This window comes from Ovis aries, chromosome 24, assembly GCF_016772045.2.
Source record: "Ovis aries strain OAR_USU_Benz2616 breed Rambouillet chromosome 24, ARS-UI_Ramb_v3.0, whole genome shotgun sequence".
In the NCBI taxonomy this organism is placed as follows: Eukaryota; Metazoa; Chordata; class Mammalia; order Artiodactyla; family Bovidae; genus Ovis; species Ovis aries.
In genome coordinates, this window is record NC_056077.1 from 39,267,771 (window position 1) to 39,282,995 (window position 15,225).

The 15,225-nt window shown below is 57.4% G+C and overlaps 1 protein-coding gene across 2 annotated transcripts in view; it reads left to right on the top strand.

The window, feature by feature from the left end:
- FBXL18 (F-box and leucine rich repeat protein 18) overlaps window positions 1-15,225 on the top strand; it is a 65,914-nt gene that overhangs the window by 36,855 nt on the left and 13,834 nt on the right. Inside the window, exons 5-6 of one of the 2 annotated variants that reach the window (XR_009598339.1) lie at window positions 3,405-13,047; window positions 14,467-14,544. Coding sequence is in view for 1 of the 2 variants with exons in the window: in XM_060405739.1 (XP_060261722.1) it covers window positions 3,405-3,600 (196 nt within the window). In the remaining variant the exon portion in view is untranslated. Of the gene's footprint in view, window positions 1-3,404; window positions 15,188-15,225 lie in introns of those variants that run through there. The other variant, XM_060405739.1, reaches the window with a different exon arrangement.

The following is a 15,225-nucleotide window of genomic DNA, read 5'->3' on the forward strand; positions in this document are numbered from 1 at the left end:
AATGCCGTCACCCTCACGCACATTGACCTTTTACGTGGATATGGGTCGTGCTGGGCTGGGAGGTCACTCCCAAGGATCAGTGACATACCTGGGGGTGGAAGAGAAAAGAAGTGGTCTAGAGTCCTAACACTGCCGGCGTGCCCGCCCCGCCCACGCCCCCTGCAAGGTCAAGGCTGCTACAGGACCCTCTGTGCAGCTTGTAGTCTGAGCTCCTGGGTGTTGCACCTCCCCAGGCCCAGGGCACAGTAGGTCCTGTGTGGGGTTTGGGGGGCTGGGCCGTGGACCCTGGGATGGCTCTGAGCCAAGTGCTGCCATCCCTGCAGGAGATGAGGGAAGCCGATTCAGATGAGGCCCCTGGGCCCAGGGTCTGGGGAGGCAGCCGGGCACCCCAGCCTTGCCCACTGCCCCCAGCCCGCCACCCCCTGCAAAGGTCCCTAAGGTCCTGGAGCGTTTGTTCTCTGGTTGCAAAGCGTTTTTTCTTTTCCCTCTGTCCCTGGCCCGTGATTTTTTTTTCTTTTTGGAAGCAGCACTGTGCAGAGATAATAGTGCTTCTGGGAAACGAGGCTGAGAGTCTTGTTTGTTCAAAGAAAATATTTTTCTTCCACACACAAGTGCTGTGTTTACGCCGTAAATCGCCCTCCTCCGCCACTGTCCTCCCGCCCCCCTTTCTTCTGGCTTCTGTCCCTCCTCAAGTTGGGCCCAGGCGGGGGCTGGTAGGGTCTTTAAGCCCTCCTTCCTGGAAGCGGAGTCCTGAGCACGCTTGCCCCCACCCCGCTGTAGAGGGGTTAGTGGCCCGGGGATGCTCTGGGTGAAGGGGGGCTGTCATGGGTCCTAGAGGGCCCCCCTGACTGGTCACAGCTGGGCCTCCCACCTGGGCGGGGGCTCCCCAGCCACAAGCCTGCGCATGCGAGGCTTTGCGTACATATCTGAGATGCTCCAGGCCTGACTGCCCACGCGCAGAGCCCTTGGGGTCGGGGAGGACTCTCAGCCTCTGTCCTCGGCCTGGGCTCTGGGGTCGCTGAGGCTGGGGTGACCTGGCGGCAGATCCCGGGGGTGCCACGGGCCCCTCCCCGGCCCCGGAGCAGCTGCCTCTACTCCCCCTAGAGTTCTTGGGACTCTCCAGCCCCCAGCCCAGGCCTGCCCAGCCCACAGGGCGCAGCTTCAATTCTCCTGACCCACCAAAGCCGCAGAAGACCGTGTGCAGCCCTGCCCCCTGCCCCACCCTCACACACGCACACACACACACACACACACACACACACACACACACACAGGTCCCGCCTGCCCCGAGGCACCTTCAGAGCCTGGGGTCCCTCTGGCCGCGCCTCTGAGTCTTCCTGAGTGCCCCCAGGCCAGGCACCGTGTCTCCTGCCCACATTTGTCCCTCTGTTCACCTGCTGAGGCACGTCCACCTAGCTTCCAAGATTTGGTCGTTAGGAATAAAGCGACTCTGAACAGTCATGTGCAGGGCCCCATGTGGATGTCTGTTCTCATTTCTCTTGGGTAATAAATTCCCTGGAGGAGAATGATTGTATTGTGTTAGGTGCCTGTTTAACTTCGTAAGGAAACTGCTGAACTGTTGTCCAAAGGGATGGCGATATTTGCTCTCCTCCCAGCTGGCTGTGATGCCATCAAACCGTCTCACCCTCCGGATGGCGTCTCCCGCCCCGTGGACATGAGTCTGAGCAAACTCCGGGAGATGGTGAAGGACAGGGGAGCCTGGCGTGCTGCAGTCCACGGGGTCGCAAAGAGTCGGACACGACTGAGCGATTGGACGGCAACAGCATCTGCTGATTGTGCGAGTTCCTGCTGACTCACGTCCGTGCCAGCCCTTGGTGCGGCGACGCTTTCATTTCCGCCGTCCGAGAGGGTGCGCGTCCCCACATGGCTTCCGTCTGCATTTCCCTAGTGACTGATGATGCTGAGCATCTTTCCATGCGCTTATCTGACACCAGTGTGTCTTTGGTGAAGTATCTGTTCAAATATTTTGCCCATTTTTTTCCAGTTGGGTTATTTGTCTTACTATTGTGTAAAAGTTGTTGTTTCCTAATAGCTGAACAGATCATTCGTCAGATATATCTTTCCTCCTCATAACTTGCCTTTTTGGCTTTTTAATATAATGTTTTTCAAAGAGCAAACTTTAAAAATTTCTTTTGATGAAGTCCAATTTACGGATTTTTTTCTTTTATATCGACTTTTTGTGTTATTTTTTTCAGGACTTTTTGCCAAACCCAAGGCCACTAAGATTTTTCTCTTATGTTTTCTTCAAGAAGTTGTGTAGCTTTCGTGCTTACTTTTAGTCCTGTGAGCCATTCTTTTTATTAAATACATTGACACTGTTGTGCAACCATGACCACCCTCATCTCCAGAACATTTTCATCCTTCCAGACTGATCTCTGAACCCATTAAACACTAACTCCCCATGCCTCCTCCCCCAGCTCCTGACAGCCACTGTTCTTTCTGTCTCAGTGAATGTGCTACTCTAAGGACCTGACTTAAGGAGAATCACGCAGTGTTATTCTGTGATGGGTTTAATTCACTCAGCCTAATAATGTCCTCAGGATTCATCCATGCTGTAGTGGGCATCAGAACTTCCTTTTAAAAAGGCTGAAAAAAGCATTCTCTTGCATGGGTGGACTGCATTTGGTTAAACTGTCGACGGACACCTGGAGTGGGTCTGCCTTTCGGCTCTTGTGAATAACGTTGCGATAAACAAATATCTCTTCAAGGACCTGCTTTCGGTGCTTTTGAGTGTAGATCCGCTAGAACGGCTGGATTGTGCGGCGGGAATTCTGTGTTTAATTTTTGAGAACCTCATGCTGGTTTCCACAGCGGCTGCATTCTCCGTTTTAGGTTCCCACCAACAGCGCACAGGAATCCCAATCTCTCTGCGTCCTTGCTAACCCTTGTTGTTGTCCATTTTTGTTAGTGGCTATCCTAGTGGGTGTGAAGCGGTTATCTATTTGTGGTCTTTTTTTTTTTTTTTTTAATTTATTAAGTGAAAGTTGCTCAGTTGTGTCCAACTCTTTGCGACCTCATGGACTATACAGTCCATGGAATTCTCCAGGTCAGAATACTGGAGTGGGTAGCCTTTCCCTTCTCCAGGGGATCTTCCCAACCCAGGGATCGAACCCAGGTCTCCCGCATCGCGGGTACGTTCTTTACCAGTTGAGCCCCCAGGGAAGTCCTGTTTGTGGTCTTTGCGTCTCTGTGATGCTTAGTGATGTCAAGCATCTTTTCATGTCCTTACTGGCCATTTGTCAGTCTTCTTTGGGAAAATGTCTGTCCAAACTCATTGCCCATTAAAAAATTTTTTTTTTAATTTTTATCTTTTCCTTTGCCCAGTTTTGAATCCAGTTTGTGTATGTTGTGGCATTGATGATCTTTTCCTAATCTTACTCTAGACCATCCTCAGCTGTCCAGCCCCCAGGAAATCGTCACCACCCCACTGAACACCCCTCCCTCCTTCCTCCGGAGGTTGCTGGCTCCCCAAACCTCAACTCCTGCGGCCTCTTCACCTACAGGAGTCACCTTCTCCCTGCTCCATGCAAGCATGGGAGACTTCATCTTTTGCACCTATGGAGGCCAGGTGGGGTTTAACTGGACAATGTACAGTCAGCCAATGAGGGGGTATTTCTGTCTTCATTTTTTTTTTTTCATCTAAAGTGTATTTAATGTCAACTAGGTGTAAGATACAGTGAAAGCTATGGTTTTCCAGTAGTCATGTATAGAGATGAGAGTTGGACCATAAAGAAGGCTGAGCGCCAAAGAACTGATGCTTTTGAACTGTGGTGTTGGACGAGACTCTGGAGAGTCCCTTGGACTGCAAGGAGATCAAACCAGTCCATCCTAAAGGACATCAGTCCTGAATATTCATTGGAAGGACTAATGCTGAGGCTGAAGCTCCTATACTTTGGCCACCTGATGCAAAGAGCTGACTCATTGGGAAAGACTCTGGTGCTGGGAAAGACTGAGGGCAGGAGGAGAAGGGGATGACAGAGGATAAGATGGTTGGATGGCATCACCGACTCAATGGACAAGAGTTTGAGCAAACTCTGGGAGATGGTGAAGGACAGAGAGTGCTGGGGTGCTGCAGTCCAGGCGGTTGCAGAGTCGGACACGACTGAGCGACTGAACAACAACCGGGTGTTAGATGTTGAGCCAGGATATCAGTTGTGTGCTCGAGTTTATGTTCCAGAAGGAACAAAAAGAGGCTGTGTTGGCTGGCCCCCAAGATGGCCCCCAGTGATCCCAGCCTCCTGGTATTTCCTCCCATGAGGTCCCCTCCTATACTGGGTAGGCCTGACCTAAGTAACAGGATACTGCAGAAATGATAGAGGCTAAGTCAGAAGGACGGGGAGGCCTGGCGTCCATGGGGTCTCAAAGAGTCAGACACGACTGAGCAACTGAACTAAACTGAAGTCAGAAAAGATGTTATAGCTCATCTCCCTTCCTTGGATCACTTGCCCTGGGGGAAGCCAGGTGCCACGTTGGCAGGATGCCCAAGTAGCCTTGTAGAGCAGTCCACGTGGTGAAGAACTGAGGCCTCCTGCCTGCGGCCACCGAGAGTTACCCCCCTGGGGTGTGGAGCCTCCAGGCCGGCCAAGCCTTCTGATGACTGCAGTCCCAGCCAGCGGCTTGACTGCAACCTGGAGGGAAACCCTGGGTCAAGAACCACACAGCTGAGTTGCTCCTGGATGCCTTCTGCACCGGAACCCGTGTGAGGTAACAAATGCTTATTGTTTATTTTTCTTTGTTTCTATTTTTTTAAAAATATTTATTTACTTATTTATTTGGCTGAGCCAGGTCTTAGTTGTAGGATGCAGGATCTTCGATTGCAGCGAGTGGGATCTAGTTCCCTGACCAGGGATTGAACCTATGTCCCCTGCCTTGGGATTGAGGAGTCTTAGCCACTGAGCCACAAGGGAAGTCTCTGCTTATTATTTTAAACTGTCACGTTTCAGAGTAATTTATTGTCCAGCAACGAATAATGCCTGCAGGTCTTCCCTGGTGGTACAGTGGATAGAAACCCACCTGCCAATGCAGGGGACCCGGGTTCAATCCCTGGTCCAGGAAGATTCCACATGCCTTAGAGCAGCTAAGCCTGTGCACCGCACCACTGAAGCCTTTGTGCTCTAGAGCCTGCACGCCGCCATGGAGAGCAGCCCCCGCTGGCCCCAGCTACACAAAAGCTTGTGTGTAGCAAGAAGACCCAGCGTAACCAAAAGTAAGTAAATGAAAATTGAAAACAAAACAAAACGGACAATGCCTGCGGATGTCTATATAGATAACTATTCCAAGGTAGGGAGTGATAGAGTTCACCAGAGAGGGACAGATAAACCCTTATAGGATTTGAGTGGTGGGAGAAGTGTTCTCCTCATGCAGGAATCAGGAGAGGCTTCATGGAGGAGGTGAGAATGACAGCTACTACTCAAAGCTATGAATTGTCACTTGGAGGAGCAGGCAGGTGAAAGGAGAGAGAAGGGAGGAGACAGGTGCCCAATTGACAGAGGTCACCCCGTGTGTCCTCAGCTGTTGGCCTTTTTGTTTTAGGGGTTTTCTTATGGCTCTGTGTGTGTGCTCACGCTCAGTCATGGCCAAATTTTTGCAACCCACTGAACTGTAGCCCACCAGGCTCCTCTGTCCATGGGATTTCCCAGGCAAGAATACTGGAGTGGGGTGCTGTTTCTTTCTCCAGGCAATCTTCTCGACCCAGGGATCCAACCTACATCTCTTGTGTCTCCTGGATTGGCAGGCAAATTCTTTGCCACTGAGGCAGCAGGGAAGCCCCGTTCTTACAGTTATATTAAATTTAAGTAACTTATGCGTATGATCATAGTAGCTTATATTTATAAGTTACTCACTAGATATCAAGTGTCCTTGCAGGCCTTTGCTATTCATTCATTCGGAGAAGGCGATGGCAGCCCACTCCAGCACTCTTGCCTGGAAAATCCCATGGATGGAGGAGCCTGGTGGGCTGCAGTCCATGGGGTCACACAGAGTCAGGCATGACTGAGCAACTATGCAAGGCAATTATTTTTGCACAGGTGGGTTCCCCTCTTCGTCTGCCCGCCCCTCTTGACCTCCAGCTGCTTAGGGGTGCAACCTCTCCAGAATGAGAAAGGCCTGGAGGAGCCCACGAGCCTGTTCATGCCCAGCTGTGTCCTCGGGGGGCCACGCAGACGCCCTGGAAACGCCAAGCACTTGTCCCTGTCGGCTCGCTGCTGTCGCCCGGCAACCGTGGCTGCTCCTTATCAGCCCCCAGACGCACTCCAGCCAAATCCTGAAACCGTCCCACCTGTTTTTCAGTTTGTGGTTTAGAGTTTTTTAAATTTTATTTTAGGAAGTGAAATGAGCAACACTCGTTCTGGAAGGGGAAGATAAGGCTCGGATCCGCCAGCGCGGTGTGTGCTGGAAAGAAATCTCTTTTAACTCGTGGGCAGGTTTCCAGCGTGGCTCGGGTGGTGCGGAAGCTGGCGGCACCATCGCTGCAAATTGGCCAGCGGGCGGTGGGCACAGGCCAGCCAGGCTGGGGTGGCATTCCACAGGCCCGGGGCCTGGAGGTCTGGTGAGCACGGGGCCGGACCCCATCCCCAGGCTGGCCACCTGCTCCTCCCCTCCACCCGCTCCGGGCCACTTGGGGCATTTGTGGGGCATCGCAGGCCTTTGCTATCCAAGGGTTAATTTTTCCAGACCTTCTGTTGCTTTTTACAATAGAGCTTGAGCCTCCCTGACACTGAAAATCTTTTATTGCCATATGGAAACTGTTTTGCTGTCTGGCTTCTGAGGTGGTCTCATTGCTATGCTGAGTCTCTGGGGGAACTCATTCCCACTCTCTGTGTCAGGATGCATTTGAGAGCAAACAGTAGAAAAACCAAGCTCAAAATGGCTTCGCAATAAAGGGAATTTATGTAATAAAGAAATGGTGTTGTAGACTTCAGGTCAGGATTGATCCAGCAGCTCAGTTGGTATCTCTTAAGGACTCAGTTTGGGATAGCTAATGGCAAACTGGGCTGTGGGATTCCTTATTTATTCCTACCCCCGAACCAAGCCTGTGGGCAGGCGGATGAGAACTCCCTGGTTTGCTCAGACCAGTCAGGGCCCGCCCAAACCATGGGGCTCCCACAGAATGGGGGTGGGGCAGGTTGCATTTCAGGGCCACACAGGGTTCCCTAAATCCTTTTCTGATACACAAGCATCGTGACTATTGTGGATCTGACTTGAGTGGAGCTGATCTGGGCTGTTCCCTGCCTGCCAACCGGAAGTCTTTGTGTTCTCAGTGGGGACAGCCCTGTTCTGAGCCTCACGCCCCAGCCCGTAGGCCCCTCCACCAGGCCTGTCTGACCCACCACAGGGCCTCTGCACAGGCTGCTCCCCCTGCCTGGAGGGCCAGAGGCAGAGGGAAGCCAGACTAACAGGTCGACAGGGGCCCCCAGCGAGAGAGAGCGTGAGAGGGAGAGCCTGGGAGGCCGGGCGGCACTGCGGACCCGAGTGGCTCCGGCTGACATGCGGGCGCTGTCTTCGTGGCCGTGGCTGTGGCCAGACTTGGCCGGGCTCGCCTGACCTTCGGCTGCTCCTCTGGGCGGGGACGACGGGGAGGGGAGCCTGGCTGTGCTCAGGGACGCCATTTGAACGATGACCGGGGTGGGTCCGGTTCCAGCCCCTCCTCTGGCTCCGCCATGGGACCAGCCTCCTCTTTGGGTCCCGGTGAAGTTGGAGGCTTCCAGGGACTTTCTGAGCACCGGTGTGGGGGCCACCAGCAGGCGGCCAGGGCAGGCACTGGCCAGACCCCCAGGGTGGCTGGGCTTTCCCACCGCCGAGGGGTCCCGGGGCTTGGTGGCCATCGGAGGAAGGGTGGTCCTCCCTCCACCTCCAGGGTCTCTCTGGGATCACCGAGTCGTCAGTTTCAGATGGGCCCCACCTGACAAGTGCAGATGGCAGACCAGCCTGAGACCCCAGGGACCTTGGGGTGGGACCGGGGCTCCGGCTTCATGGTGCTGCCCCTTCCTCTCTGCTCCTCTGGCCCACAGCTCCATCTCGAGGGAGAAGGCGGCCCAACGTCCATCAGCAGACCCTGCCTCTCTGAGGAGCCACCTCGGGGGTCTCCAGAATGACCCCGTAGGCTCCTCCCTCTGTGTTTTGAGGTCCAGTGCAAGGACTGGGGACAGTGGGCTCTGGTCAACGTGGTGGCCGTGCAGGGCGCGCCAGGTCAGGCTGATGGCAGGGTGGGCTGAGTCTCCCTGTAATCCCACAGGGCTGGGTCAGGAGGCCCAGGGAGACCCCCGGAGCAGGGGGACGGGCCAGGGAAGGTGGGAGTGGGCCTGGCAGAAGGATGGGCTGAGAGGGTACCGTGCCATCCAGGGCGCAGCTCGGACATGGCAGGGGCCCCACAGTCACGACAGTGCCAGGGGGCATGTGCCAGGGGGCACCTGGCAGGGGGTGGGACAGCCCCAAGACAATGCATGACCCAGGGAGGTCTCAGCTGGTGGAATGTTCTGGAAGGCCTAGCTGATGAGCCAGAAGAAGCTGGGAAAGCCATCTGGAGTGGCATGCGTAGCCCAGCCTGGGGCAGGGATCTGGGCCGTGACAAGGTGCGTGTGGCTGCAGGGCCACAGAGGAGCTGGGGCCCAGTGCTGGGCAGTGACCGCTGCCCAGGCGAGGGCATCAAAGAGCAGATGGAGTGAGGTGGGCACGGGCCACGGCTACCGCGGAAGGGAGCCCCAGGGGAGTCGGGGGAGGGAGGAGGCCACCTTCTGACGGGGTCCAAGTGGGGTGGCAGGGGTCACTGTGCCTGAGAGGCAGCCCCAGAAGCGGGGGGAGATGGTGACTCAGCTGGGGGGCCCAGTTAGGAGTCGGGGTGCAGACCCCCTGAGCGGTAAGAGGGGGAGGTGGGGGGGGGGGCAGGGAGCCGGGCATGGGGGTTGGTGGGGGAGGCGGCCAGCATTTAATGGGACGAATGGGAGCTCCCTGGAAGAGGCAGGCCCTGCTGGCAGCCCTCCTCTTGGGCCTCCGAGCCCCACCAATCCGGCCTGGGCAACCCCACCCCATTGGCCCCTTGCCAGGGTCTGGCAAACACAGTTGGGGTTGCTATGGTGATGGGATAAGTGGCCAGCAGGGGTCAGCAGAGCCTGTAGAACTGGGAGGAGCAGGTGTAGCTGGGTGGGGGGCTCCCACGGCCTCTCCCAAGGGCCTCATCCGACTGTGCCAGGAGGGACCCCTTCAATCCTGCCAGGCCCCGGGGGGCGGCCCTCAGAGTCACCTCTGCGGGAGCCTGGCACAGCTGCCCCGCCATCCCCATGGAGCGGGGAGGGTGCTCTGCCAGGGACAGCAGGATGCTGGGGGTGTGGTCCCGGCACCCCTGGGAGATGGGGCTGGAGAGGTGTCTCCCTGAAGCAGGCCGCTGAGAACCCAGGTTCCACTGGGGCTCCTGGGCAGAGCACCCTGCTCTGGTTGCCCACCTGGAAAGCGGTGCCAAGGAGGGTGGTCAAGGGTTTGCCCGGAGCAGGGCCTGGAGAGGGGCTGCCCTCACTGCCTCTCGAGGCCGGAAGGCCCCTCTGGGTCAGAAGCCACTCTGCCCCAGGAAGCACACCCGTGGGCAGCCGCAGGGGTTCGGTCGGCCGGTTATTTCCAAGGCGCCCTGCTGTTCGGCAGCGCCAGTCACTGAGGCCTGGGGGCCGCCTGGATTTGCTGCCCCTGCTGTGCCCTCGCTGAGCCTCGGGTGGGTCTCCGGCCCAGGGGCTCCGTGGGAGGGGCCCCGGAAACCCCTTCCTGCCAACCTGGCCACAGGACCAAGGATGTGACCGATGCACGGGGAAACTGAGGCAGGGCCTCTGGTGGGGGGTGGGGGAGCCGCCTGCTGCGTTTCCGGCTGGAACTGGATGAATCCTGGGGTTTCCCCACCGTGCTCCCCTCTCCCCGTGCCCCCAGTGCCCCCCAGCAATGCTGCCAAGGCCAGGAAGTGCCCTCTGCTCTTTTCCTAAACAACGTCTCCGCTGCCTGCCTCCATTCGATGATTTTATACAGAAACAAATCAAAGGGGCTGAGGAGGAAAGTGGATGGGTGGCGTGGCTCCCCCGAGTCCCTGCCCCCGTGGGGGGTGGCACAGCGGGCCTGAGTGCCTCTGTGTTCCCCGGGGCCCACCTGGGACCCATCTGGGGCGGGGAGGCCCATCTTGGCCTGGTTTGGCCATGGGGACCAACCTGTGGATCCCCGGCTAGAGTCCCAGGGCTCAGAGGACCACGTCCTCCCCTCCCGGGCCAGGCAGCGGGGCTGAACGCCTGGGGGTCTCAGGCTTCCTGCTTCACCAGCCAGGAGTGCCCCTCCCCTCTCTCCCAGCCCATGCCCCTCCAGGTCCTGCTTCCTTTGCAATGCAGTGTCGATCTCTCCAGGGTGCAGACCTTGTCTCTGAGACGCTAACGTTTTGGTTATAAAGGCGACCGCTTTCATTGTGGAAATGTTGGAAAACACAGAAATGTCAGTTGGTAATGAATCCGCCTGCAATGCAGGCGACTGCCTGCAGGAGAGTCAGGTTTGATTCCTGGGTCAAGAAGATCCCCTGGAGAAGCAAATGGCAACCTGCCCCAGTCTCCTCGTCTGGGAAATCGCGTGGACAGAGGAGCCTGGTGGGCCAGAGTCCATGCATGAGTCAGACATGGCTTAGCGACTAAACCAGCAGAGACACGTCCACATAGGAAAGTGGACACCGCTGTGTCCTCCTCTGCCTCCGCAGCTTGTGCCTGGGTGAGGTGGGAAGGGGCCCCAGGAGCTTCTGGAGGGGACCCTCTCCCCTTTCCTGACCCTTTAGCTGCCTGAAGCCCCTTCAGAGCCGGGCGGGAGCTGCAGCATTCCCTTCTCCCTGACCTCAGCGGGTGGAAACATTGAAGTGTGTAGCGTTTGGAGAGAGGCCTCTCCCTGAAGCTCCAGATCATGGTGGGCGTGGGAGGCTGCAAGGGAGTGAAAAAGACTCAGAGGGCCCTCCTCTGTCTCCCACCAGGGAGGGGGTTCTGGGGGAGGGGTCACCTATACTCCACCCAGCCCTGGAAGTGCTTCTTCCCCGGCCCTGGGCAGAAAGGACTGGTCCAAACAGCCCCCACCTATCCACCCATCCCTCCCCTCACCCACCCCTCTGCCTGTCCCCCACCCATCCATCCATTCACCATCCACCGTCTTCCTTCTTTCTCTCCTTCTAATCGCCCATCCAAGGCTGACGGACATCTACTGTCTTAGGTCAACTTTCTGCAAGGGCTCCAGTGCGGGAGGGCTCTCAGGGAGGCGGGACCGGTCAGGGGAAATGCCCAGCGAGCATGTGACCTGAGCTGGGGCCTTCTGTCCTCACGGGGAGCTCTGGGTCATGTGTGGCCTCGTGCTCAGAGGCTGCGGGTCAGTCTTTGAAACCCCATGAATGTCCATGGTTGGCTGAAGGAGCTTCCCTGGGGCCGCGATGACAAAGGACCACAAAGCAGGCGACTCGGAACAACAGAAACTGACCTCACAGCTCTGGAGCTACGAGTCTGAAATCAAGGTGTGGGCAGGGACGCTCCCCTTTGCAGCCTTTCCGGGAGAATCCTTCTGGCCTCGCCCAGCTTCTGTGTAGGGGTGGTGGTGGTTTAGTCGCTTCAGTCATGTCTGACTCTTTGCAACTGTAGCCCACCAGCCTCCTCTGTCCATGGGATTCTCCAGGCAAGAATACTGGAGTGGGCAACCATTCCCTTCTCCAGGGCACCTTCCCAACCCAGGGATAGAACCCAGGTCTTCGGCATCGCAGGCAGATTCTTTACCAACTAAGGGCTTCCCAGGTGGCGCTAGTGGTAAAGAACCCACCTGCCAGTGCGGGAGATGTAGGAGACAGGGCTTGGATGGAGATGTGCTGGCTGATGTTGAGGGGTGGGATACCTGGGTAGGATTGGCTGGTCTGCGGGGTGTCTCTCCAGGGTGGCCGCCAGGCAGGCTCCAGTCCTTCCCTCCCTGAGCTGTTTCCTCATCAGCAGAGTGGAGGGGCCAGAGTGTGGCCGACAGCCTCCGGGATGTTGAGGGACAGTCCCAGGGATGGACAGGGGCTCCTTGCTGGCCTGGGCAGCACAGGACTGGCGCTCTTTTTTTTTTTTTCACTAAACTGGGTCTTTGTTGCAGCCCACGGGTTTCATTGCCTGGTGGCACGTGGCACCCTAGTTCTTTGACCAGGGACTGAACCCACGTCCCCATATTGGAAGGTGGATCCTTAACTGCTGGACCACCAGGGACGTCTCAGGCTCACGCTCTTGAAAGGTGTTTTATTTTTGGAAACTGACAGAGAAATGGGTCTCTCATGACTCATTCCCAGAGCGCCTTCCCAGGACGGGGGGAGGAGGCTGGGGGGCCCAGGGCAGCTCCTGGGGTGGCCCCTGCATGCCCCTCCCAGTCAGGCCCTGAGAGGGGAGGCCCTGGGGGAACCTATCACCTCTCTCCCCTGCTCCCTGCCCCATCCCCCGATCTCAGAGCCCCCTGAGGGGGCAGGAACCCACTTTCAGAGGCCGCTGCCCCCATATTTATTAGAGGAAAATCAGAAAGGACAGATAATGCCGGTAAAAAAGGAAAAAACCCTCAGCCAGCCACAAAGCATCCCTCCGCCTGACATGCTGCAGCCCCAGCGTCTGCGTATGCTCTTCCAGACTCTTTCCTTGGGTGAGAAAAATGAAATTCGGTTCAAAAGACTGTTTATGGAAAACAGATTCTGTGCCCAGTGCTGGCTGAGCAATGGGGAGCTCATCCCGAGGGAACTCTGGGGCTGGGGCGGCAGGAGGCGCCGAGACCCCTGTCCCATTCCCCGCCCCCTTGGGGTCAGCCTGGGTGCATGGTGCATGGGGGGCCCCTGGGGTTTCCTGGGGCTGCGGTGACACATGACCACAAACCAGCTGGCTTAAAACCACAGACGTGTGTTCTCTCGCTCTGTGCAGGCCCGAAGTCCGAGACCCAGGTGTCGGCCGGGTTGGGTCCTTCCAGGTGCTCTAGGAAGGATCTGGCCCAGACCTCTTCTCAGCTTCAGTGATGCTCGGCACCCTTGGGGTGGAGGTATGACTAATCGCCGCCGCTGCCTGCACGCACCCAGTGTGTGCATGTGTGCTCTGCCTCTTAAGTCTTTGTTAAGGACACTCATCATTGAATTCGGGCTTCCCAGGTGGCACGGTGGTAAAGAGTCTGCCTGCGGAAGCAGGAGACTCAAGAGAGGGAGGTTCGATCCCTGGGCTGGGAAGATCCTCTGGACAAGGAAATGGCCACCCACTCCAGTGTTCTTGCCTGGAGAATCCCATGGACAGAGGGGCTTGGAGGGCTACAGTCCATGGGGTCACAAAGAGTTGGACGCTTACTAAGCACGCACGCACGATCATTGAATTCAAGGCCAACCCTCATCGAGGACAATCTCATCTTGAGATCTTTATCTTAATTATATCTGCAAAGACCTTATTTCCAAATAAAGTCACATTTTGAGGTTCCAGGTGGACATATCCTTTGAGGGGACACCACTTGACATGTTGCCCAGGTTGGCTGAGGGTGGCACGGGGACCAAGTGGCCCAGGTTGAGAGGTGGCCTGGCTGTGAGACGCTCAGGGATGAGAGGTATGGTCTTGGCCGACTAGCTGGGTAGATCCCACTGGCTGGGTTTGGGATCAGTGGTGGGCTTCAAGTGTAAAGGGCTGGGCTCCAGGTGGGAGGAGGGGCCCCCTGCCTTCCCAGCAGCCCCTCAAGGAGGGACATATATTGTGGATGCTAACCCACTGAGGTCCAGGGTGCCCCACCCAGTAGAGCAGGCAGCCGGTAGGGACATCGGAGGCCAGAGACAGGGGAACAGGAGCCCCAGGCTCAGGCAGGCACACGTCCATCGTTCCTGCGGGCACTGCGGGAGATGCCCAGGAGTTTCGAGAGCCTCCCCTCGGGGCTAAAAACGGCCCCAATTAAAGTGGGAAGCTGGCATCGCCTTGGGCCAGGAGCTGGCCTCTTCCTTGGCAAGTTGGATGCTTTAGAGCCCCAGGGGAGATTAGGTCTCTAGGGACAACTGATTCCAGGAGGAAAAGAACCAAACTGAAGTCCCACGCTGCCCTTTCCAGGCAGCCGGATTTCTGCAGGTACTAACCCTACCCCGACATGTTAGCCCTGTAGGGGCCAGACCGGAGGGTCGGTCTGTGCTCCGGGCCTCCTGGGGCAGAGGCAGGGTGCGGCTAGCGCAGCTGGGTCATCTCCAGGCCCTGGTGGCTGCCAGCTGTAGGCCTGGCAGGGTGGGGGTGTCCAGGCCACCAGCCGGGGGTGCCTCCAATGCAGGAGACCCAGGTTCGATCCCTGGGTCAGGAAGATCCCCTGGAGAAGGAAATGGCAACCCACTCCAGTACTCTTGCCTGGAAAATCCCATGGACTGAGCAGCCTGGTGGGCTATAGTCCATGGGGTCACAAAGAGTCGGACACGACTGAGCGGCTTCACTTTCACTTTGCCCCTAGGTTACAGCAGCTGCTCAGCCCCGGGGCAGAGCCAGGTTCCTGGAAAGGTCCCCCTACCTCCGGGGTCTCCTGAGCCAGGTATGGGGGCTGTCCTCCCTGGGTCACAGACAAAACAGGCTTTTGCGTACAGCCTCGCCCTGGCCTGTCTTGTCCAGGGGTTGGCCGGGGAGCTGAGGGTGCCTGAGTGTACACAAGTCAGGGACCAGGGTGGCTTGGTGTGGGCCTCGTTTGGGGAAAGGTCGGTCGGTCTGGACATTCTAGGTCTCAGAGCTTTAACCAGCCTCTCCCTCTCATGGAGCCGGCTTGCTCCCTTCCTGGGCAGGGAGTGGCCTCCTGGAGGCCCCGGGGTGGGGTGGGGGAGTCAGGCCTCTGCAAACACACCTGCCCCTGGACTGCGAGCGCCCCACGGCTCCTCCCTGCCTATCAAGGCCCCTTGGTCGAGAGCTGCGGGGTCCCGCTCACCACAGTGCACCCCCTTCCCGTGGGGACTGGAGCTGGAGACACAGTTGCTGCGGGTGACTGACTCGGGAGTTCCTTTACTCCGGGGCGCTCCCACTTTACAGATGGGGATACTGAAGCCCAGAAGCAAATCAGTGAGCTCAGAGCCATGCAGCCCTGGCGGCCAGAGCTTTAGACCCTAGGATGGATAAGATGGAATTTCAGGCAGGAGGAGGCAGCAGGAAGGCATTTTTAGAGATGGGAGGGGGAGTGGGGAGGGGAGGAGTGGCAGGGTGGGGGAGGAGGGGGAAGGGGTGAGGA